Source organism: Nasonia vitripennis, chromosome 2, assembly GCF_009193385.2.
Source record: "Nasonia vitripennis strain AsymCx chromosome 2, Nvit_psr_1.1, whole genome shotgun sequence".
Classification (NCBI taxonomy): Eukaryota; Metazoa; Arthropoda; class Insecta; order Hymenoptera; family Pteromalidae; genus Nasonia; species Nasonia vitripennis.
The window spans coordinates 31,225,184-31,249,319 of record NC_045758.1 but is presented as its reverse complement, the minus strand read 5'-3'; the positions used below and the strand labels follow the sequence as shown (position 1 = coordinate 31,249,319).

The following is a 24,136-nucleotide window of genomic DNA, read 5'->3' as shown; positions in this document are numbered from 1 at the left end:
CGTAAACGATAACAACCTCGATATTACGAGCGCACAGCGACCTATATATACGTATACCCTTACCCGACAATCCTATTTTCCACCTTCTTGGCCCGAATCCTATCCACCTACGCATATTCCCGCGCGGTATACTAGACCACTGGCTGCTACACGTTATACGTATATCTATAGGTTCTCTCCTCTCTCTATTCCGACAACGTATTGCCTATCGACGGGGTAAGCTCCTTACGGCAATGCGCCATTGTGCAGCCGCGATCCATAATGGACGCGCCTCCGCCTCCTCCGCGAGAGAGCTTGCATACGGAAGATATCAATTTTCCCTCTATCCGATGGATGTTATGCCATTGCTGCTAGTTGCTGCTGCCGCTGCTGGAGAGGATATGACGGCAAAGGAGGACGCGGTCATCACTTTGTCTTTGTATCGGCTGTTCAAGGGGGGGAGGGTAAAAAAAAAGTTACTTTGATGAGATTGAGGGAGATAGCTGGGATACATGGATCGTGCGGGGCTTCTTTGATGTCGATTTTATTGGAGAGCAGCGTGTAACGCAGGGAATTTGCGAGGCGATAAAATTTGACGCTTAATTAATTGCTTTTATGAAATTTTTTGGTAATTCGTATTTAATTGTTTGGCTCTTTCTCTCCTTTTTACATTGAATCGAACAAATCTACAAGCTTATCGCTACAGGGTCAGGATTAACTGGATCAGCGAATCCCATTTGATATTCATGACATGCATTTAACATCGGAACACACAATCGATCGATAATTTTAAACGAAACCTCCGGCGATCCATAATACTCTTGCGAATTACCTACAAGCAACAGCCTCGTCCACGTCGAAAAAGCTTAGCTCGTCATCTCTCTCTCTCTCTCTCTCTCTCTCTCTCTCTCTCTCTCTCTCTCTCTCTCTCTCTCTCTCTCTCTCAAAGCCTGTGAATCTCCGACGTCAAGGAAGATCGATCGCGATGAGCTCACACGCGAGAACTACTGCTCTGGAGCGTAATTGCGACCCCTTCATTTTTTGCCGAGTGCGATGTATACTGTACAGGGGCTAAGTAAGAGCTGCTGGCCGAGGCTAAAAACGCCAAAACAGCCGCGCGCGAAAGGAAAAAGGTCCGGCTGCACGCGGTTTCCCCATTACAGAGGCGAAGAGAACTGAAGGGCTCTTTTTACGACCGGGACGGACGCGAAATTGGCTCTCTTTTTTGCGCGCTGCAAGGCGAGTGAATTTTTTTTTTTAGGGGAAAAGGCTGGGCTGATTTATAGGAGGGATTTTTGGTTTAATTAGCCGTGGACGTGTTGCTATTTTCCTTTTAGGGTCGAGAGGTGTTTAAAATAGTTCATCGTCGTGAGCTCCTTACACGTGTAAAACAGAGTAAAATAATACACTTACCCGTCAGCTGTAGTATCTGCAGCTTGAGCGTACGGATCTCGGCGGTGAGCCTCTCGACCTCCAGCCGCGTCTCCTCCTCGCGTTGGTTTGCTTCCAGGAGGCTGTTGCTCGCCAGCGTCGCTGGACCTGAAATCAACCCGGAAAAAAATTATTGTTTTCAACTGTATCCATGAATTCCGTAAGAATGATCTATACTGCGCAAATCAACAACCTTTGGAAACTCAGTGTATCCATATCCGCAGATCAGCTGACTTTACGAGCTGCAAAACTTGCCGGGCCGCGACCCAATTTTCCCCAAACTGCCATACTCGTAAAGAGCTGAGACTACGTGATTCAATTCGCGATACAGTGCACACATACACACGTATAGCTACAGGAATCGACGGCTGCAGACTCGTCGAAGAAGAAGAAGAAGAGGAGGAGTATATGGGAGGAAGGAGTGAGTTACGGCTGCGCGAAGCTTTCATGGTTTTACTTCGCGCGTCGAGCTTTCTTTGCTTCGTTTTGCGATGGGGGAGCTTGAGCTTTGGGTATATGTATGGACTCTGTCTGCGAGTGCAGCGCGTCTGAATACATCTTCGTTTCCTGAGTTTGATATTCGACGGGGCTTTATTTATGACGCTCATACTCCGCAGTGGAGTGTATACTCGTGTTTGCACGCGCTTCCAGAAGATATAGCCGTCTGGCTATATATGGATGATGAGAAAAAGGGGCATTTCATTATATCCTCCGAAATAGAAACGATCAAAAGCTCGCTGATAAATTACGCACCTGCGCAGGAAAAAAAAGCTCTCATCGGCCGATTAAATTTAAAATCCATCGAACTACCGATAATTCCGAGAGAGAGGGATAGAGAGAGAGAGAGAGAGAGAGAGAGAGAGAGAGAGAGAGAGCAAGAGCGCAGCGAGTACGAGATGGAAAAAATTCAATGTTTAATCGCGAAGCCCGCGCCGGGGGCATTGGCCTGGCTTTACGAGCTTGTAAAGAATCGAGCCGTTAAGCACAATAAATTGCGCGGCCGCGCTTGCAAGCGAGCGAGCCTCCCGCGAGTGTAAGTGAAATAAATGTCTCTCTGGCTCGAGCTTAATGGCTAGCGCTGAGAAAGCTCCGAGGGATAGAGAGAGCCGCACAGTCGACTCACCGCCGCCGCCGCTGCCGACAGGTATGCAAGTCGAGCTTTTTTCTACGCCGTTGGACTTTTTGCCTGCGAGGCAGAGGGGATCTGCACGTGAGATAGATTTTTCGGGGGCTGAGTGATTTGTGGAGTTTTTTCCGAGCATCGATCCGCGTGCTTTGTCGAGCTAGAACGTTTCAAAGCGGTGGATCATCCTTAAAGCTTATTCGATAAACCTCAAAATATTCTTACTTTCAAAATTGCGTTAACAATTTAACCGAAGCGAAACTAATAACCCTCCGCGTTTCCAGCCAACCGAGCGCCAGTGGCATCAAAAGCTCTCGCTCTTTCCCAAAAAAGCTCCCGCCTCAAAGTATACACTCACCGCACGTCTCCCCGTTCGCCACCGCGCGCGTCTCTGCGGCGAACGTAACTTCGTACAAGAAGCAGCAGCAGCAGCTTGTTCCTCTATATATACCTTCCATGTATATACCCTTTCGTTTTCCCGTCGCTGCGCTCTGTCAAGTGGTCGGGTGTGCATCTCGCGTTATTACCCGCTTTACAGGCTGAGAAATGCTAAGGCAGCAGCTGTGCTGATTTACAAGAGCTTTGTACACATTTCGAGTGACGCTCGCTCGCTCGTTCGCAGGTGAGAGCTATGCTTCTTCGCCAAGTGGCTCGTATGCGTAATATGGAAAATCCGCTCTCGTTTAAAGAAACACGAAAACCCTCTCGAAAAAATCTCTTAAAACAATAGCTAGCTCGCGATAGAGAGAGTAAAAAAAAAGACACACATAGAGCGATCAAAGTGAGGCGTCAAGCAGCCGATACTCTTGAGCGACTGCTCGAACTCTCGAGAATTTCTCCCTTTCCCCCGCGGAAACACAAAGGATTCATTTCGTCAAAAGAAAATGCGGCAAAGCACTCTACCGCGCCGAGGCGTAAAACGTGACGCGAGAGGGTGTAGAGACATCCATTCGCACGTGAAACCAAGGAAAGTGATATTACGAGTGCTCACGTTCCCGACGACGACGACGTCGCGTCGCGCGAGCTACTTTAACGACGTTTCAGATCTGCGCGACGCGCCTCGAAGAACGGAAAATTATCCGAGAGTCGGGCGTCGAGAGCTTGAGAGACGACTAACTTTGGATACTTTTGTATTGACGGCTGATGCTCTCTGCACGTTCAATCTTTTTCAATGCTCCGCCTTGTTTTCCGCGACGAAAGATCTTACGTCTTTATTTTCATTGAATTATCCCGATCAAATTGACAAATTCCCCACCGCGATTTTAATCCCCAATCAAGCAGCTCTGATCCCTTACGCGCCATCCAACAACTTCATCCCGGGCGATCGAGAGCTAATAGCATACACCTCGTCCGTCGAGCGGCGAAAATCAATCAGCCATCACGCCGTCGCTCAGAGAGCCGTCATCGTTCGCAAGCCCTCCACCCCTTCGTCACTGTGTGCTATATATACGTAGTTATACGCGATATATACCGTCAAGCTATATATGTACAGCGCTTCACGCTCGATTCGTCGCTGCAGCATAACCGGCAAACAGTCCGCGTGTTTGATCGGGCCAACTGCGCCTACGCGGATCTACCCATATACATAGCCTACTCGTAAGGTGCAACGAGCCGAAGTTTACCGAGGCTTCGACGATATTTGGCGGGTAAATCAACGTCGCTGTACGCTACGAAAGGTCTTCTTCTCGGAGCAAAGCACTTGTTTACCCCCCGAGATTGAGATGAATTTGATATAATCGCGTATATACCATATACATCGAGATTGAAATCAGGAGAGATATAGAATAAACAAGTCGTCGTAACGACAGCAATAAAGCTCGCGAGCGCGAGAAGGAAGTATAAGGAGGCGGCGGCGGGAAATGAAGCGCGAAAAAAGGCGCGCAAAGAGAGAAAAATACCCCGGCAACGCTGCCGCCGCCGCGCCGAGCCATAAAAGTCGCGATAAGGCGATGGCGCGGAAAAGAGGGGGGAGGGGGTTGCAGAGAGAGAGAGAAAAAAATAGTTTGCGCAGGCAAAGCAGCTGCGAGAGAGAGAGAGAGAGAGAGAGAGAGAGAGAGAGAGAGAGAGAGAAATGTAAATACAAAGCGTAAAGACGCGAGCGCGCAGTGGCGTTGAGTTAAGGGTCGGCGACTTAAGCAGCGTGGCAATGAAAGAAAATAATAAACTGAGAGCGTAATGCGAATTTAAATTGCCTCCAGGAGGCCGGTTTGTTGATCCTTTAAATACTCCGCTCTGTAATTAAGCAACGCTTTGGAAGATTAAATTAACGCCGCGTTATATATTTGTCTCTCGAAAGATAGCCGCGAAATCCGCTGCACACACGTGTTTGCCCGTAAAGCTCGTATGCGTGTATGTGCACGCTGTGCGCGTGCCTGTATCAGAGTCGACGTCGTCGTCATCGGGGAGATCGACGGATCAAACAACGATAATGTTTGCGTCCGACGGATCTCTCTCGTGATTTCGTTCGCTGTATCTGTACCGTCGAGAGGAATATTACGTGTGTACACGCAGGTGCGGAGGATGTTGTGTGGGTGGGACTCCTGCTATTGTCGTGTCGTCAGCGTATTATGTTACGTGAGAGCGAAGGGGCTGGCTCTGATGACGAGATTGTTAGCAGTGAGGGATGCCGGAGAGGTGAGAAATTTATTTACTTTACTGACGGCTATATCTCGTGTGCGTATTTATTTCAGAAAACAAACAATCAAGACCAGCTCCAATCATTAAAACGGACGTTGATCGATCTCAGAGCCCCGAAACTTGAGCGATTCTTCACGCGCGATTACCCAACCGAGGAAACTCTGTCCCCACACCTCGCGCAAGTTTGCCAGTCGGCCGGACTTTCAGGCCACTTGGATACATATATACAGTACACACACAGCTAACACCCGTACATGCAGTACGTGTCGCACGTAAGACGTTGTCGCCGGCGACGGCGACGACGACGAGGAACTTATCGAGGCCGCGGTTACGTGACACAAGCTGCCAGGCACACCCGCGGCGTGTGTATAGGAGCTTCTTGCGGACAGTGCTCGCTGTTCTGTTACGAGCTTGCAAGCACAGGACGGCCAACTTTACCGCGGCCGCGACCGAGCGGGCGTCTAATGCGATTCTGTCGAAGTGTCCGCCAGACAGAGAGATAGAGAGAAAGCTACTTTCGACTGTTTAATCGAGGTTAAATGATATCGCAGAGAGAGAACTTTCGTGCAAAAATATAATAACCGTCGGAGTTGGCCTCTCGAAACTATATAACCAGCGCACAGGCTGCGCGTACTTCCGATCGTAATGTAATTTCATGGCCGCTGGTACAGGGCAAGCGAAAAGGCATCAAAAAATCATAAAACTAAAAAGCCGACACGGCACTCGCATAACCGTATAACTTTGTTTACCCCCTCGCTGCAGCGAAAGAGAGAGAGAGAGAGAGAGAGAGAGAGAGAGAGAGACCTTCGCAATGAAAAATCGCTTAGCGCCTGTGCGATTCCACACGAAGAGAGACGCCTGCGCGCAATACCGTCGAGTCATTTTAGTTCCGCGCCACGCTGCTGCTGTAAAGGCTGTAAATCATCGAAGAGGCGAGCATTTAAAACTGTAATTTACATCTGGCAGCGGTGTACGCAGTAGCAGCAGCGGCGGCGTTTATGAGGCCGGAGAAAATGGGAAATTTTACGAGCTCTGGTCAATGAGATGTATCTTTCCGCGAGCTTTGAAATTATAAATAAAAATCTGGTATGAAGGGTCAAGTATTGTTGTTTAACGCTTGATGATGCAACGAACGCACTGATCAGCCGCACATACATCGGTGAAACAAAATCGATACCGTTAATAACGCGCCAATACACAGCCCAATCAATTTCACGCAGCGAACTAAGTGCAGCACGATAATCGCGTAAAAGGCTCTTAACGTCCTGGCTGTGTATACCTTCTCTCTCTCGCGCGAGTAATGCCCTGCCGGTACTTCCACTCGATATATAGATACATCCCTTCACACACACATACACGCTCGAGCTGAAAGAAAAGACGATATAATTCCCGTCGGATCGTCGTCGTTTATCAAAGTCCTCGCTCTTACTCTCTCCTTCCAGGCAGGCCTCCCGCTCTCGCGCGGAATTTCTCTTTATTTCATCCTGCCGGAAAATTTAGCGCTAAGGAGGCACGGCTCGCAGCGGCCCGCAAATAACACAGCCCAAGAGTTTGCAGCTATATACGATGCCGTAGTATAGAGAGAAAAAGAGCATAACGTCGTCGACATTTTCCCTCGCGACTCCTCTCAAGTGGCAAAAGCTCGCGCGGCAAAGAGGGAGAGACGGAAACAGAAGAAGAAGAAGAAGAAAGTGAGAAGGTGCAGTTGAGGAGATACACACGCCAGGAATGGAAAAGATACGGGCTAACGCGCGGAAAGAGATAGGCGCCGACGACGACTTTTGCAGTAGCTCGACCCTCCCTGCAGTCGGCCACACCCTCATGCAATACCTACGTCTTTTCTTTTCGGGCAAAGACTGTGGAATTTATTCTATGCTTCATCGTTGAGATTAAAGCTCGCTGTTTGTCGCCGACGATATTCACATCTCGATCCCGATGTTTATCCAAACCAGAGCAAAGCTCGGAAAAACCCACACGCCCGGAATCACGGTATTTATTCAGGCAGCGAAAAAAAGAAAAAACTCCGAGCTTTGTGTACCCCCCCCCCCCCCCCGAGCTTTATATTTCAAGCCGCGGCGCGCACGTATACGAGATAATAATTATCTCGCAGGGACTACGCGCCGTGCTAATCAGATTCCCATTATACGGCTTCTAAGAGCTGAATGCGACCTTTTTTATTTTTAGAGATTCCGGCAATATCGGCAAACAAATCGAATATATCCCGAACAATCAATCTATCCGCTACGAACTCGTTTCAGCGGATAAAGATCAGCGCTCGCTATTCAATTAACTTTTCGATACAGCCCACCCCTCGAACATATGAAAACTTTCCTTTCCATCATACATCCGCTCGCGCACGTACACAAAACGCGCGCACTCAACTTTCTTTTCAGCAGCCGGCGCTAGTTAACGCTCGTTTCGTCGTTATTTATTTACTCCCCGAGAGCAGCAGCAGCAGCGAATAATGAATTTGCGTATTCCGATGGCACGTACGGCTCGCCGAACTGGAATATTGCAAACGGACTCTCGCGTATCCCTTGTTTGCGTTTCAAAAACAGAAGAGCTTCCTTGTAAAACAAAGCGCGGCTTCATATTTTCGAGCCTCGCAGCGTCGGATGTATTTTATGGAAAAAAGAGTTAAAAAAGAGAAGCGACATAAGCGCTGTAAGCTAATTTCCTGTAAAATCCTGCGCTCGTTTTACAAGCTCCCTACGAGGGGGGAGAGATCAGGGAGTCAAGTGGTCGGCATCGAGTATGGCTCTCTCTCTCTCTCTCTCTCTCTCTCTCTCTCTCTCTCTCTCCCTGCATGTATAGGTATAGAGCGCTGGATGACCCGGTGTGCGCGGCGCTACTCGAAAAACAGCTGAGCTTGTGTCTACAGGATAAGCGTTGGCGGCATATGCATGCGCTGGTAGTACACGAGTGCACTTTGCCCCGGCAATTTAATCATGGCGACCGGCAACACTTGACCGGCAGGGCCTCCAAAGTGGATATTGACGATGGGGCGAGGAGGAAGCTTGCAGCCAGTGCCGCTACCTCGTTTTTCAGCTAGCTCTGTTTTCTTTTGTTTGCACACCTGTGCGCGTACGGTATAGAGGGCTATGATCGCCGTCAGGCGCTGCAGGCATGACGCGATTTTATTTTGGGGGCAGGGTTTATACGGCTCGCGAAATTAGTTTTAGGGAAGATGTATAGCAGGAGCTTTTGATTTTCATGGGTATTTCGCCGCGGGGACGTTTCGGAATGTGGAGTGCCAAGTTGAGTTATTTTTCTGGGGGGAATGCGAGTCGAAAATTGCGTATTATAGCTATCAAAGTCAAACACCACCGGGCAGCAGTAGCTCACTGACGAAATCGCGATCCCGGACAGTATCAACACCGCAGTAATCAATAAGCATCCTATCCCAGCATACACACACACACACACACAGACAGATCGGCGAAAATTCGCGAACACTTAAGTGATATCCACTCGACACGATCCCGCCAAAGCTCGTTTCAGCTCACCCACACCCTGAAGTTCGACACTCGATACCAAACACGTATCCTCACACATACACGGGGACACTATACGATCAGCGTCGACGTTCCAGCTAATTAGCAAAGTAGATTAAGCCATATAGCGGCGGTCGCCTGCAGCAGCGGCATCGAAAGCTCCGACGTGAGCGCGCGCGAGAGTTAATTCATTTAATCCTAATCAGCCCCGGCAGCTAGTCGTCAGCTAGCCGATAAATATGGCTAATACTTCTATGTCTCGATAAACTAAAATTGTATATACACACACACACATATATATATAAACATATATATAATATAGTCTAACTGCGCGTGTTAGGTGCCGACAATCGAATATCGCGTTTATGCGGGAGATTTGTTCGATGAATTATGGAAGACGTGGATTATCCCCGGGTATTGTGTTACGCTCGGATAACTCGCGGCTATGGTAGTGTGCGTGTACGGCACTGCGCCGTCACAAATAATGGGTGATTATTTGTCGGGAATTTTGAACGCGCGCCGCTTATTAATTACGCGATCGTGTGTGTGTGTGGGAGGGGGGGGTGTAGAGCGTGTGTATAGATAGAGGAAATGACAGACTGGGTTTTGGCCTTCGAATTCGATGATTCTATTAACTACGGGGGAGAGGCGGTTAGAGAGACGGGATGATTAGAAGTTGCCTGATTGAATTTGATTCGAATTGAGAGAGATGCGATAGATCGTTATGCGCGGTTATCCGCGCGTGATTATTAGTACAGTGAACTGTCGCTGCAACCGCGTGAGAAGTGTATTTGAATAATTGTATCGCAATTTGAGTAAAGACGTAACCATTTTTATCTTTTCTTCTCTTATTTCGAAGACAGCCCGGCATTGTTCGCCGAGCGAATTAACAAGACGTCGCGCAGTGTCTTCGGGGCGCAATTACCGTGAAATTCGAATGTGTCAAAGTTTCGGAATTACACGAGTTCGCCGCGCGCGTCATCCGCACGCGACGTGGTATTCCGGCAGTGCGTTAGCTCTTATACCTAGTGTACGTACATTCGAGGCCGAAAGTCGAAAGTTTCTCGCTCGGCGTAACTCATTACGGGGCTGATTTCATACTCCGCGAGCTAGTCGTCGCGACGAGCTGCCTTTCGTAATACACGATCGCTCAATTTCTGCTTCGGCAACGTGCTCCATACCTGTACACTGCTGCTGATGCTCGGAGATATTACGTTTAGTCTGCGCGTCAAAAGATTAAGATAAATCTACGGATGAATTTGTTCACTACTGGCGAATATTATTATACGTTTGTACTTAATGATATTCGAGTTAGAATAGTGCTTTCGTTCGAAACATCGCAATCATATGAAATACCCACTTATATAAGCTTTGTGAATAATCCAGCTTTCATCGAAAACTACCGATATATTTCCAATTATGTAGATGCATACGTAAATTCATCACCTAAAATTTAACCAAAGCTCACCCATCAAGTTTCACGTTCAACAATACACACCAATAAAAGCCTCCATTATCCCCTCACCATAAAAAAAAATCTAAACTTCCCCAAAAGACGCATATATCTCAGCCTAAATCACCTCCCATAGACGTGCGTATTCGCATTATATAACCAGAGTCATCATTCCCCCCCCCCCCCACATCTCACCGCATAACAGCATCTCGCATTATTATACACACTTCTCCGGAGCACCCGCTAGCAGCAGCAACGGCAGTAGTAGACTTAATAGACGACGAGACCGCGAACACGAATGCGAGAGCGCAGCTGAATTCATTATTCATCCACACGCGTTGCTCGCATTCGAGTTTAACCTCGAGCACTTAACGGCCGATTTATCCTTATATCTACTCCCGTTCACGGCGTTCGTATCTATTTTTAACGCAGCTAAGTGAAGTAAATGCGAAACAAGGCGCGATTTGAGAAATCGAAGAAAGAACAGAGAGTAATCGAGCGATTGTTACGAAACAAGCGCATAAACGCGCGGGAAATTCATTTTCCCGCGATATCGCTCGCGCGCGAGACTGGGCAAAATTGCAATATTAACTGCTTAATAAAATTCGAGCGTACGGCGGCGACGGCTGCTATCTAATGGCGCAGCGCGCGGGCATCACGCGAAATGACCGGGCGCAAACACGCGGCCCCTTTAATGAAAATTAAACGACCCTATTCAGCCCTCGCTCGACGCGTAATTTCATATCGCCGAAAGTGAAAAAAAAAGAATAGCGGCATTTATTACTCGCCGAGTGTGAAACGGAAGACACAGCGGGGGAGTGGATCGTTGGCAATAATGAAACTCGTAAAATAAGCGCAAAGGGGTACACACACACACGCACGTATACGCAGGCCGGATGCGCTGCAGGTTTTTCGGGACAGTGCGCGGAGTGTGTAGCAGCCGGCGTGAGAAGGAGGAGTAGCATTAATTAAAAGCGCTCCTAATCCGGAGGCTCGTTTATCAAGTGTTGTCTCTCCGCGAGATTTTCGTTTGCTCTTCCTCGATTTATTCAAAAAAAAAAAAAAAAAAAAAAAAAAAAAAAAAAAAAAAGAAGAGAGGCAACTACTGGTCTGTAATTAAAAGCGCCCGGTGCGTAAAATTGAAAGTTGATTGTATTAGATATGGGCGCGCAGGAGGTGAATGTTGTTTCCGTTTCTTTTTTGCTTTTGTTTCGGCCATATCCTTTTTAATTACGGGGGGATATAAAAGGTGCGCACTTGAGGGATTAATGAATATTGCTACCGGAGTGCGCGGATGTATACGAGGGAAATATTCATTCCGCAGCTTCGCGACTGGATAAGTATTCGTGAGGTATATTTTTTTCGCGGCGGGGTATTGGAGTTTATTGAAAATAGAGTATTCTTTTTAGTCGGCGAATTTTGCTGCTGTCATCAGAGTCGTTTCGGCGAGATTAAAGATAACTGAGACTTTGTGCTGTTCTTTTTTAATTAATGTGTACTCGAAAGTTTCAGCAATGCAGAGCTTTTATTGCATTCGTTAGAGTACTTAATTAAAATACACACAGTGAGTATAAAGAGCTCCTTCGCGCGTTTTCGCGCACTTCACGTCAATGCTTTTCTAATCTAACGCCCGTAGCGGGCTTTCTCAAGCACAAAAGGGCCAACTTAATTACTTACCGTCAAGGACTCCGACGTGTATTCACGCCCGTCTTTGATAGCGACGAACGTTCGAAATTTCGCATCGACATACTTTCCTTTCTCGTACGTATTTAATTATCATTCATTTGATTTATATTCACGGAGGCTAAACGTCAACTCACTGTTATTAAACGTCAGATAATCAAGCAAAAGCTTTCGGGATTAAATTGTATTAAATTTTGCACGCAGAATCAGGAGCCGCAAAGTTATATCAAACAAGGTACACATAACACAATAAAACAATGACAAAGTACTCACCGGAGGTGTCAACGAGGTCAGCATCGAGGTTGTTGAATCCGCATCGGCTGAGGAAGAGCAGCGATAGAAGGGATAGCGAGCAAACGAGGACGAGGAGCCGCGACAGCAGCCGAACTCCCAGCACACGTAACATTATATCCCTGCGTCGCCTGCAATCAGCATTGAAGCTTCGCGTTAGACGCGCTGCAAACTCCCCTATCTCCATGCAGCTACTCTCCTGCCTCTCCCCCCCCCTCGCGGTTAACATGATTCAATTTGCACCGGGCGTTTAACTCCGGATCTGCGCCTTATATGTACCTATATCTATATATCCACGCACACGTATACCTGTGCGAGAGGTAAGTCTCGCGTGTTGCGGCACTCGATTACGAGGGTTGCAGCCGGCGAGTGCATGCGCGATTGCGTCCCGGGACTGTGTGTTACGTCGGCGTTATATCGACTTTTGTTTGCAGGTGCGAACGCGTTTGGGCTCGTGATGGTTGTGTATGTGACGCGATGAAATGTAATTCGCGTTGGAGAAATGATAAATATTTTTGCCATTTTTCAAAACGAAATTTCATTTCACCTGCTTATTCACCTGCTTAGATATAATTTCATCTATTCGTGGAATACATCAGCGTCGTATACAGATCATTCAGCGAAAGCTCGACATTTTTATTTACGCGTGTATACACACAAATCAACCTGTTTGTACAGCCCTCACTTTTCTTAATAGCCTTAATTATTTCATGAATGCCATAAGCATCAAAAGCCCTTTCATCCGGAGTGTCAGAGCCGTCTTTTAGAGAGCTCGGTATTCAGCGCCCCGGCTTAATCTGTAATTAAAAATGTATACACATATATATATATATATACAAATCCCGCGTCAAAGATTTCCCTCAGCAGCATAGAGACTCTCGAGAGCTCTTGAAAAAGTAAACAGAATTCAATTTCTTGTAAGATCCCCGTTTAATAAACCAGCGGTATAACTGTTCCCCCCTCTCTATATATAAATCCCATTCATCTACTCGAGGAAGAGAAAAAGAAACGATAAAAGAAGCGTCGAAGCCAATAGGCACGAAATCGTCTTCCGCGAGAGAAGCCAAGTCGACTCGCTCTCGTTCGTCTTAAGAGGAAAAAATAACATCGAGACCCTGGGAGCAGTAGCAGCAGCAGCGTCAAACGAGCAAATTAGCTTTAAAGTGCCGCGAGCCGTACAGCAGCGTCGGCAGCTGAGAGAGAGAGAGAGAGAGAGAGAGAGAGAGAGAGAGAGAGAGAGAGAGAGAGAGAGGATGTCAAAGATCCCTAATTACGGATGTAAAATTGAAAGCGAGAATCGAAAGACACTGCGCGCGGAAGGAAGTCTTCTCCCGAGTGACTACTCGAGTAAAGTCGAGTCCGTCTTTCTTTCCGCCGCGGTTTTATTCCACTTCTCTTCTAGCTTCATTATCTCTTGCGGCCCTATAACTCGCGCGCCAGGAATTACGCGGAAGGTCAGTCTCGGCTGTCTTCCGAATAATGGAGCTGTACAGGCCAGTTTTATTCTTGGACTCGCGATGACGAATGAAATATATGTCATCTGATCCGACGAGACGGGCAGTTCGCGAAAAAACGAAGACGTGTTACTTTTAGAAGACCAAACTGATGCAAAAACTTCGATTCGAGCGTTATCACACGCAATCAACCATTATACACATACACCTACACACAAGTACCGGTATACAGTCCATCCAACTTTCCCAGCAGCAGCAGCAACAAGCTTCCCTAATCAAGTTTCCTAAACAAAAAAGCTCCGCGAAAACTTTCCGGCGAGCCCATACCACACGGAAGAGACAATCTAAAAAGTGCGCAACTCCGTCGTGTAGGTGCGCAGCAGCATAGCCGAGAGAGGAAATGAAAGAGCCCTTCGAAAACAGCACCATCCTTCCAACTCCTCCTTGCGGCGAGTAATGGCTATATAAGTATCCGGCTAAGGCGGCCAGCTGCGCAGCTCGGCTTTAAAGCCATTCAATTTGCACGCAACTACCTCGTCAGGCTCCTCACCGACTAAGCTATCGTTAAAACTTGCACAGGCGCCTTCTCTCGCACGCTCCATCGTCAGCATGATACTCTCTTCTCTTCTGTATACCTACCGCAGGAAAGCCCTTATTAATTATCGAAACGGCCTATCGCTATTTTTCATTTATAATACCGCGATTTCGATAGCTACAAATGCGATGTGTAACGCGCTCAATTATCCCTTCTATTCGGATATTAAATTACGGGCTAGTAGCTGCACCGCGGGAATCCGTAGTAAATATTGTTCGGAGCGCGCATTGAATCGTATACGCAGCGGTACTTCTCTAATTAACATACCCGACGATGCCGAGCTCTCGGTTGAAGCCATTTTCGCGCCGTTTCAATTATCATTCATGAGGAGAAGCTGCTCGGTGTTGGCCGCGGGATTTACAAATTATCATTAACTCGTTTCCCGCAATATCCAAGCGGTATGTTTTCGAAGGGAAATACTTTGATCGCGTATCGCAGCTGTGTATACACGCAGACACATTCGGTAGCAGTATGATAATATCGCGGGTATTATCGATCGACTTTCAATTAAGAGAGGGAAAAATTCATGTTTATTCCTGTTTAAGCTTATAATGCGAATTAAATGGGTGTCGTGGTCGAGTTTCGCCCAGCGAAGCGTTTACGTATTGTGTGGACGAGAAGAAAAAGAAAGGAGAGTCGAAGCCCGCGGGGAAATCCCACACTGGCATACAGCTCGCGGAATTGATAAGAATCGACGCCTCTTTATTCTGCGGATACTGCTGGGATTATCGATTTTAACGGCGTTCCTAAAACGCGAAGTGAAAATTATTCGATTAAGTAGTATAACGCTATCGATCATAATTACAAAAACTGAAAGAATGAAATAATACCTGCTGAGAGAAACCGGCGTATAAAGGAGAGAAGCATCGCAGCAGTTAAAAATCTCATTCACCGGGCACTTTAAGCAGCCAGTGGAAAAACAAAATCTCCGAGCTAACTTCTTCGGCGCTAAATATTTTCCGGGTACACGAAAAAGTCTCTCCATTAGCGCCGGCCTAACTTTCCGCACGCGGCGAAATGCAGATCCGGAGACAAAGTGCAAACTTGCTTCCCCCGTCCCTTTCTCTGGCGAGTTATATCGCGTTAGGAAACTTGGCGCGATAAAAGGTGCGTATAAGCTTCATCGAAGTTTCCTCTCTCATAGAGCCTGCATAAAACCGAGGGAAGACGCCTGTTTTTATCAGACATCGGGTATTAAAAAAAGAGAGTGAGAGAGAGAGAGAGAGAGAGAGAGATCGTCGCGCATCTCTGCAGGACACAGTCCGGAACATGTCGTCGCTGGCTCTTCATTAGGAGCGAACAACTCAGCCTCGCCCTGCATACATGCAGACCCACACTCACACACGCGCGCGCGCGTACATAGACTCTCGACTCTTCTCCCTACTGTTCAGCTCGTAAAACGAGAGGCAGAGTGGGAGATGGAAACTCCACGTAAAGTCCGCCTCGTAAATTCGCGTCTCTGCGCAGAGCTGGGGGATATTAAGGGCCGCTACGTGGGTGGGGGACGACTGAGAGCGAGGACTAGGACGAATTCTCGACGTTAAGTGTCCAAGCTGACGAGTCGACAAGTGCCTGTACACAGAGCTGTATGCGCGAGCGGCCATTCAAATTCTCCTCATTAAGGCTCTGCTGCCGGCTGCTGTTACCGACCACTGTTGCGGTGGCTAGGAAATGTTCTGGATTACCGTTTGTTATTGCTGTTTGAGGAACGTAGAATTATTATCACACTTGAGAGCGTTATTCCGTGTTAAGCCGTTTAGCTCGGTGTAACGAAGAAGTTAAAAAAAAAAACGATGAAGAGATACATCCACCTCTAACTAAGAAAGCTCACTCGGGCCGATAAAAAGCTCTCTCTTCCTCCTTCTGTCCTTAAAGCAATGCGTCAACTTGTCAGTAACTTATACATTTATCCTTTCTTTCTTTCTTCCCTCCACCATCCCCCATCCCAGTGTATAACAGTGTCTCTCGCTTTCTTCCCTCGCTCTTTGTACTCCCCCCTCCTCGCAGAGCGTCGCAAGCTCGTTCCAAGACATTTACAGCGCGGCGCAATTCGATTGTCACGTCGGGTCCGTTCTTTTGAGCTCCGGCGCGAAAAGAAAGAGGGAAGACGCTCGCTCCCGAGTGCAGTAGTGGAATTTATAAGAACGAGAGGGAGAGAACGAGGCTGATGAACTTTTCTCTCTCTTTCGAGCGGTGTACGTTCGCGCCATAATTCATTTACGAGACAAATGGACGAGTCGGCCGACTAATTTCATTCGGCGAATAACTCGATTCGCTGCTGCAGCGACGACGACGACGCGAGACTATTGCTGATGAAACGCCGGCCGCGCGACGCGCGATTTATATTTTCGCCGGCGCGCGCCTGAGAGAGGACGTTTTTCCTCGAAGACGCCCGCCCCTTTGTGGAGCTTCGACAAAGCGCTTGTTTCATTCGATTGGCTATTGACGCTGCTGGACTTTTGGACTGATTGGATGTTTTTATAATACAGCTTTCTCTTTGCCGCGGTTAATTACGAAAGCTCGCAGACAGCCGACTTTTGTTCGATGCAAAAAACGCAATAACGAATCGCCCTGCAAAAAAAACTTTTCCATCAACTTGCAGTGCGCAGACAACGCGCGTCCCTAATTATTACATTTTCCGGTAAACTCGAGTCCAACTTTCCGTCGGTGGCTAATGTATAGCTTGTTATTACACCGCGAAACAAAAGCCGCCTCAGCGCGAACAAACCTATAATTATAATTCTCGCCCTCTCGCGTATACGCGGTGTGTAACAACTCGTCATCGTCGCCGTCTCTCGATTGTAAAGCGGAAAAATTCGCTCCGGAAAACTAGGTCACTCCCAGCCAGAGAAACGGAGAGTAAAACAGTCGACGTAAAGTATCGAGGCAGTATATTTTAAGAGCGAGTCTCTCCCTCCTATATAAAATACAAGCTCCGAGTCGAGGCTTTTCGCGGAAGAAGGCAAACGTTGCGCTCTCGTCGTCTCATTCTCAATTTCGCCTATCTCTCTTCGAGGATTTTCGTTTATGGCGCGCGCAGCCCTTTTTATTTCCCCGAGTGTCTTCGCTCTCTTTCTCTCTCTCTCTCTCTCTCTCTCTCTCTCTCTCTCTCGCGTGCGCTAGAATTGTTATTATTAACTCTCGCGTCACGTCGCGGATTAACGCCGTCGTCGTTGTTCCTTTTCCCTGAGCTTTTTCAAAAATCTTATCTTCCGCGGCCCGCGAGAATCTCGCCGGGAAGGAAAAATTAATCACGACCGTTTTCGACGCGCGGCTATACAATGTAAGCCTGGCGTCGTAAATTTTTATCAGCGTCGCGGTATTATTCATCCCTCCGCACAAAAGGCGAACCTTCTCCAATTTTCCGTTTACCATCGGAGGCAATTTCGCATTTGCTCGGCTTCCCGCTCACTTCCGCGAAACGAGCTTTTCCTCTCTATCTCATCCCCCTGCGCTCTACTCTTTATCAGTGAGCTGCGCGCGCGAATTCATCATCTTGCCGGGCAAACGAGCTGACATCCGAAGAAACGTCGTGGAGAGAAAGGAAGAAAGCTTTCCGAGCTTTTTTGAGAAAGGGGAAAGAGCATGAGTGCGGAGATGCGCGTAATGGGGAATACGGGTCAAGAGACTCGAGGCTCTGTGTTGCAAAAGGTGTGAAGATAGTAAGAGCATTTTCGAGAGCGCGACCTCGTTTCGGCTGAAAGATGTGGAAATGGAGCTGGTTTATTGGTCGGGATAGTGTATGAATACATACTTGGGAAGAAATAGGTTGAACGTTTGTCAGCCGATGAATCTCGAGAAGCAAACAAATTACGCAGACGCAAAACTGACTCTCCCTGCAACAAACCAACAGTACAAAAGCGAATATTCAAATCCCAGCACTGACGCAGTAGAGCACTGAATAAATAATCGGCAAAAGTGGCGCAGCCACTGCCGCAGTCCCTCTGTCTCTCGCTGGCGAAAAAATAAAAGCACGACTCTCTACCTGCAACGGTAACTTCCGCAAAACCCTCATCACGGCCGAATAAAAACGTCATTCGCTATTCGCGACAACCGCAGCCGCGCGCGCCAATTCAATATACGCGCCGTTATAATTAAACTCTTAACGAGCGTTCATAAATCGCTCTCGTCACCCGTGTGAAATCTCATTTGGCCCGTAAAAAGTCCATCAGTGGTCAATTATCGGTGAAGGGGGGTTGTGTGCGCGCCGTAAAAAACAGTTGGAAAGTTGGGTATTAGCGTCCGGGGTATAGCCTTAAATCGGCTCGGGGAATATGTCGGGTGTACGCTGTGTTGGAAGTTTCTCTGGGGACGTGAAACAGGAGGAAGGAAGCTGGACGTGCGCGAAATTTTCAAGTGAAGGGGGCAAAGGGATGACTAAGTGTCTGGATGCTTTTTGAAATTCTCGCGTCTGGCTGCGGAAAGCAGGTTTGTATAAATAAATTTTTCGAATTCTCACTTGACCCCCCTTGAATACACGATTTCGGGGGATATTAAAGCTTCCCAAACGTCGTAGAATATTTGCTGTATTGGAATACATTTTTACGTACACAATAGCTGATTGCAAGCACACCCCTAACGATTATCTTCGGAAGCTTCATCAAGCCTATAGCCCAACAATAACTGCGTACAACCAATTTCTCCGGTCCGTGTCTCCCCTTTCATACACAGTCCCAGTCCTCCCATATAGTCGCACAGGCTTCCGTGTGCAGCTGCGACAAATTCAGCCGCGCGCGCGAATTTCCCCGGAGTTTCGACGAATCGCTAATGAAGGCAAATGCTGCTGCAGTACACAGCATCGTGTTCATCCACAGTTCCGTCATCTCTTTTTTTCGATCTTCGCTAATAGACGTTTGTTCCGCGCGCGTTGATTTTTGCACCGGCGCAGTGTGTGTATATTTGCTTGTCGGTGTATGCGGAAAGAAACGCTCTTGTTGTCCACTGTTTACTTTCCGAGCTGCATCCGGGACAGCGTGAATGATTGGTTTCCGATGCGTCGGTGTGATTTTTTTAGAGATGGAGAGTGAAGCGTAGAAAAATATTGGGGTTTGATTGATGTTTCGCGAAATCGATTTGAGCAACTAGTTTTATTTGCCTCCGACTGTGAAACAAGTTTTGTTCAAATTATAACCGTCTCTCTCGCGCGCGATAAATAAAGCTCGAGCTTACATTTCTCTGCAATTATCGCGGTCTTTTTTTCCAACCTCGAAAATCCAAACAAACCCACCGGCAAGTATAAGCCCGCAAATACCCGCGAGTAAATTCCGCGTAAATCCGCAATTTTGTATTTATGCGAAGTTCGAGATTGCGGTCGCGCGCGAAATTTCCAGCTTGCATTAAAAACGGAATTCCAACCTGCGGTGTACTACCGTGTACACGTGTGAGCGACGTTTGCGGTGAACCGGTTTTTGTGACTACTGCGAAAAGATTTTCCGTCAATGAATTTGTCGCTGTTTATTGTTGTTCGGTGTATTTATCCTCGATCTCGATGAACAATTATTATGCGTTCGCGCGTGTATACGTGTGTTTGTCTCATTAGCGTTCGATCGAGCAAACATTTATGCTCGCGACTGGCCAATTAACAACTAAATACGAGCTTAATTACCTAATACGACCGGTGTGTATAGGGCAAATACCGGTGTAATAGGCACATAGATCGTGTGCGGTGGTCTCTTTTATTTTCCAAAACCCAAGAGCCGGTGCAGTGTTTCGACGTTATCTTTATCGAGGGGTTGTTAGGCGATAACATTCGAGGGGAAGCGAGAAGCGCAATTTATGAAGGTTCTCACTTACGTGGAAGACAATTTGATGATGGAAAATGCGGACATGAGGTTACCGGGAACCTGAAAACAGAACAACAAACATCGTTTTAATATATTCTTTCATAACATTTAGCTCTGCAAGCTCCTTACAACCCCGGACCCGAGAGCTTTCCCCTTCTATACGTATACCCAACCGCGACTTCGCAAACCGCCGAAACTCCGCAGTAGAGTATAGCTGACCTAGCGCAATCTCCAAACCTTATCTCCCTCTCAGCGCATCGGCCTCCGGGGTAATTCCGCTAAACTATTCCAATCCCCGCGATGAATAATGTTTCGCTCGTTCGGGACAGACTCTTACGCCGAGCTCACACGTATATGCACGGGACTAACTGCCGTAATCAAGTCCTTGGAGTGAATTACGCTCTCGTCACGTTCGCGCTGGGGTGTAGGTATGTACCTCGCGTTTCGTGAAACTTCAAAAAAGTTCGATGCTCCGTGTGTAATTAATTTACGCGCGGATGAGCTTCATTGAAAAATATCGGGTCTTATCAGCTCGATGGTCCATTAAGCGAATGATAACCGGCTTGGGAAGTTGCGTTAGAAACGACGACCGGGTGTAAGTATATAGAGGTAAGAGTTACTGAACGGATACGTTCGAAGTTTGCGCGCGTAGCTCCGTTTTACGTAGTATATAGGCGCAACTTCGCCGTGGTGAGTAATTCTCGGCTGTCCGGCTTTGAATATTCATCGCGGACGAGACGTCTCGAGAGACTCTTGCAACTGTAGGTATATGGATAGGAGATAGCCACAACGTCGGACAATCGGTTCGAAAGAGATAAGCGCGGAGAGATAGCGTGTACGTGTGGTCTGAGTTTTTTTTTTCTGCTACAGCGACGTTCGCGAAATGAAGAGTCGCTTGTCTGCCGGACAGTTTCGACTTGTTTGTTCGTTTTTCCGTTTGATTGCCGCGACGCTGATGGATTGCTGCCATTGTTCGGTTTCTTTTGGGACGTTCGTTTGATTTTGGTTTTGTTGCCTGATATATAGCTTTGCTGATCGAGATTGCGGATTCACGTGAAGCCAGCTTTGCGTAATTATATGATACCGTTGTCATGGCAACCATCGCGTATTAATTCAAATACTGATTGGTTTTGATCGAAGTTATTTGATATAATTCGAGAGTGTTTACATGTTTCAAAATCAGCTTAGGAGTAAATTTACATCAAAGGAACAAATTCAGTACGACTAGTTGATTGAATTTTAGGGCTGAATTGACGTTTCAATCATACGATACAGCAATGCGCTTAATCAGCGAAATAACAATTCGACGAAAACGTCTTTATGAATTCACAAAATAACGAAGTCAGGATCGTCGAGCAGCCAAAACAATGACCAGTCAAACTTTCACTGCAACGCGATCCGTATTATGCAATACTCGCTTTGATTATTCACCGCTTATCTAAGCGCATTGTACACCCCGCATTCGTCCGTCGAATAATACAAATCAAATTCGAAATACTCACTAAACCGCGAACATTCGAAATTGTCCAGTAGCAAATTCATCGCACAAACTTTAACAACACACCACACATCGATCCAGTGTAACGATAAATCAAATTCCAACCAACGGCTCAACTCGCACACATGCATTCCGCGTTAAAGACATCTCTATCTATCTCGCTTTACAGACTTCTGAAAGTAGCCACGCGTCGGATAGGTCACGTATTTTCGTTTGCTCAATCGGCCATCGACTGAAACCCGATAGCTACACACACACGCTCTATACATAATACTCGAAAAGCCGCGCGCTCGCGACGATTCTATCCCTCTTTATCTTGCTCTGGCGTCGGGGGGCTTTCGTCGCGAAATTTACGATATTGAAACATGCGCACACAGTCGAGTAAAATTGTCGCTCGCGTCGTCCCTGGAAATTGTGTATCGACAAATTTTAATGCGAGTTCCAGAGTCAACGGCACGTGAATATTGATGGCTCACGTGTTGGAGCGGGTAGAGAGAGAGAGAGAGAGAGAGAGAGAGAGAGAGAGAGAGAGAGAGAGAGAGAGAGAGAGAGAGAGAGAGAGAGAGCAAACACGACGTCGAGACATATGGCCGGAACGAAGTTTTTTTAATGATAGTTTGTCACGCTGCAGGACTTTCAGGATTAAGAGCTTCGGCGCGTTTCGCGGAGAAAATTATTCTCGGTGCTCGTTAATTTTGATCGCTCGCTGAGAATTAAAAGAAAAAGCTCGCATTCAGTTCGTTCGCTGAAATCCATCGGAAAATCTTCCATCGAATTAGACCAGTACACGTAGGCAGCAACATCTCATATCCCCGGAAGAAACGTGGCGGCAAGAGTAGAAGAAGCCTCAGCACGCGCGTGTGTCTGCAGCGTCGGATATGAAATATGAAAAAGGATTCCGCGCGACGCGCTCCCGTCTATCACTTTGTTCGCTTTCTCTCTCTCTCTCTCTCTCTGACGCTTTGATAAATGAAGGCAGTCGCGCGTTGCTGCTCCGCGCAGTCCAATCATCGCGCGCCAGCCGAAATAACTCGATGCGAAGTGCGGGCGCGTTTCTTTCTAACGCGCTGCCGTGCTTTTCTCCGCTTCATCGAGCGCTGTGCACATAGACGTTATTCGAATTTTTCAAAAATTCGCATGAAAATCCACACCAGTCGAGAAGAGAATAAATCTTCGTATCCGTATCTCCTTTCTCGAGTCGGCCTAGCCTTACCCCTACTCCATTCAGCGCAAGCTCTACTGCGGCGCAGCGAAATCCAGAGTGCAAGGGAAAAAAGATCGAATAAGGAAAGTAGTGTCTGTGTGTAGCTCCGCGCTAGAAGAGAGAAGTAAAGCAACGGGAGCATTAATATTTCAACCGGCTTGCCAAAATCCTCTGAAAGGACGGCGTAACAAGTTCAACTGTGCTGCTGCTGCTGCTGCTCTGTGTGCGGAACGAAATTTTTGCGGCGACGTTGGAAATTTCACTCGGTACTCTCTGTCAAAAGACTTTCGCGTGAGGAAAAATACGAGGGTTGGCGCAAACAGTTTACCGAAAATTTTCCTAAAATTTACCTCCCGATATCTCGGCATCGCGCGGCGATAACGAAATTACACCGGGTGTAATCACGCGAGGGAAGCAAATTGCTCCGTCTCTCTCTCTCTCTCTCTCTCTCTCTCTCTCTCTCTCTCTCTCTCTCTCTCTCTCTCTCTCTCGGTTCGCGGAATATTTTATTATACACACACAGCTGCGCCGTCATGGGAAATACAGCGCAGTCGAGACTTCAAATCTCGTTCCGTTTCTTTCCCGCCAATGCAGTGGCGCACACGCGTATACATCGCTCTCCTTTTATCGGCATTTTTTCTCTCCGCGATGTCATTCGATCTCGCGTTCGGTAAATTGCACATCCCGACGGCGAAGCTTTTTGTTTGTAATCGATATGCATGCGCTCAAGTCGGCCGAGCTGGTTTACGTATGGAAATTTCAGGTGTAATAGTTGGAAGGGAGATGCTCGATTTTATGACGGACATATTTCGAGGAATATTCGCTCGGAATTCAGCATCGCGGTGTGTGTTCGCTGAATTTGTCTGACCCCGGCTTATCGCAAACTCGCTCGGTTATTTTTAAACAATCGCGTTTCCTTGCTGCTTCTCTTAGAAATTCCGACAAAGCTCGACTTGGAGAACAAGTAGCCCACCAATCTAGCCCCGAATCTCGCACGAATTTGCGAACGGCGAGTCCGAGATCATCGTTCCTTCAAAGCTCTCTTTGGCCCCGAAAATTCTGGAAGCGATCCAGGACTGGAGAGAAGAACAGAGAGAAAGCTGAGATAAAAAAAACGACAGAGAAACCCGCAGCTCGCGCTACAATCCTCACCTACAGCCATCAGCCAGGATTGATTCCACTTGATCTAACCTGTTGGAGGTCGCGAAGGAACAGCGCTTCGGTAGAAAGAAGCGCAGCAGCCGCCTCTGGCGCCGAATCAATCCGAGTGATTTCACACGTTTTATTTTGAGCTGCCTTTTCTCGGTTCGGCAGACGCGGATTTGGCCTCCTCTTTTTCGTTGGATGGAAGATCGTGCGGAAGAAATATTATGAAAATGAATTTATGGTTATTAACCCAACATTTCGTAACTGCAAGCTCGTTAAAGCTCGAGTGCGCCCACCAGTACAATAAAGCACCCACTCATTCATAATTTAGAAAATCAACGACGTTGCTCCAAAAACTCGCGAAA

General features: G+C 47.4%; 1 protein-coding gene across 3 annotated transcripts in view; it reads right to left on the bottom strand.

Moving 5' to 3' along the window:
* Nucleotides 1-24,136, bottom strand: part of LOC100121958 (chondroitin sulfate N-acetylgalactosaminyltransferase 2) — a 73,445-nt gene that overhangs the window by 14,373 nt on the left and 34,936 nt on the right. For all 3 annotated transcript variants that reach the window (XM_031924157.2, XM_031924158.2, XM_031924159.2), the window contains 3 exons: nt 19,934-19,983; nt 12,074-12,222; nt 1,393-1,518 (listed from right to left, as the gene is read on the bottom strand). In XM_031924157.2, the coding sequence (XP_031780017.1) occupies nt 1,393-1,518; nt 12,074-12,222; nt 19,934-19,968 (310 nt within the window). In that variant the 5' untranslated portion in view covers nt 19,969-19,983. The remainder of the gene's footprint in view (nt 1-1,392; nt 1,519-12,073; nt 12,223-19,933; nt 19,984-24,136) is intronic.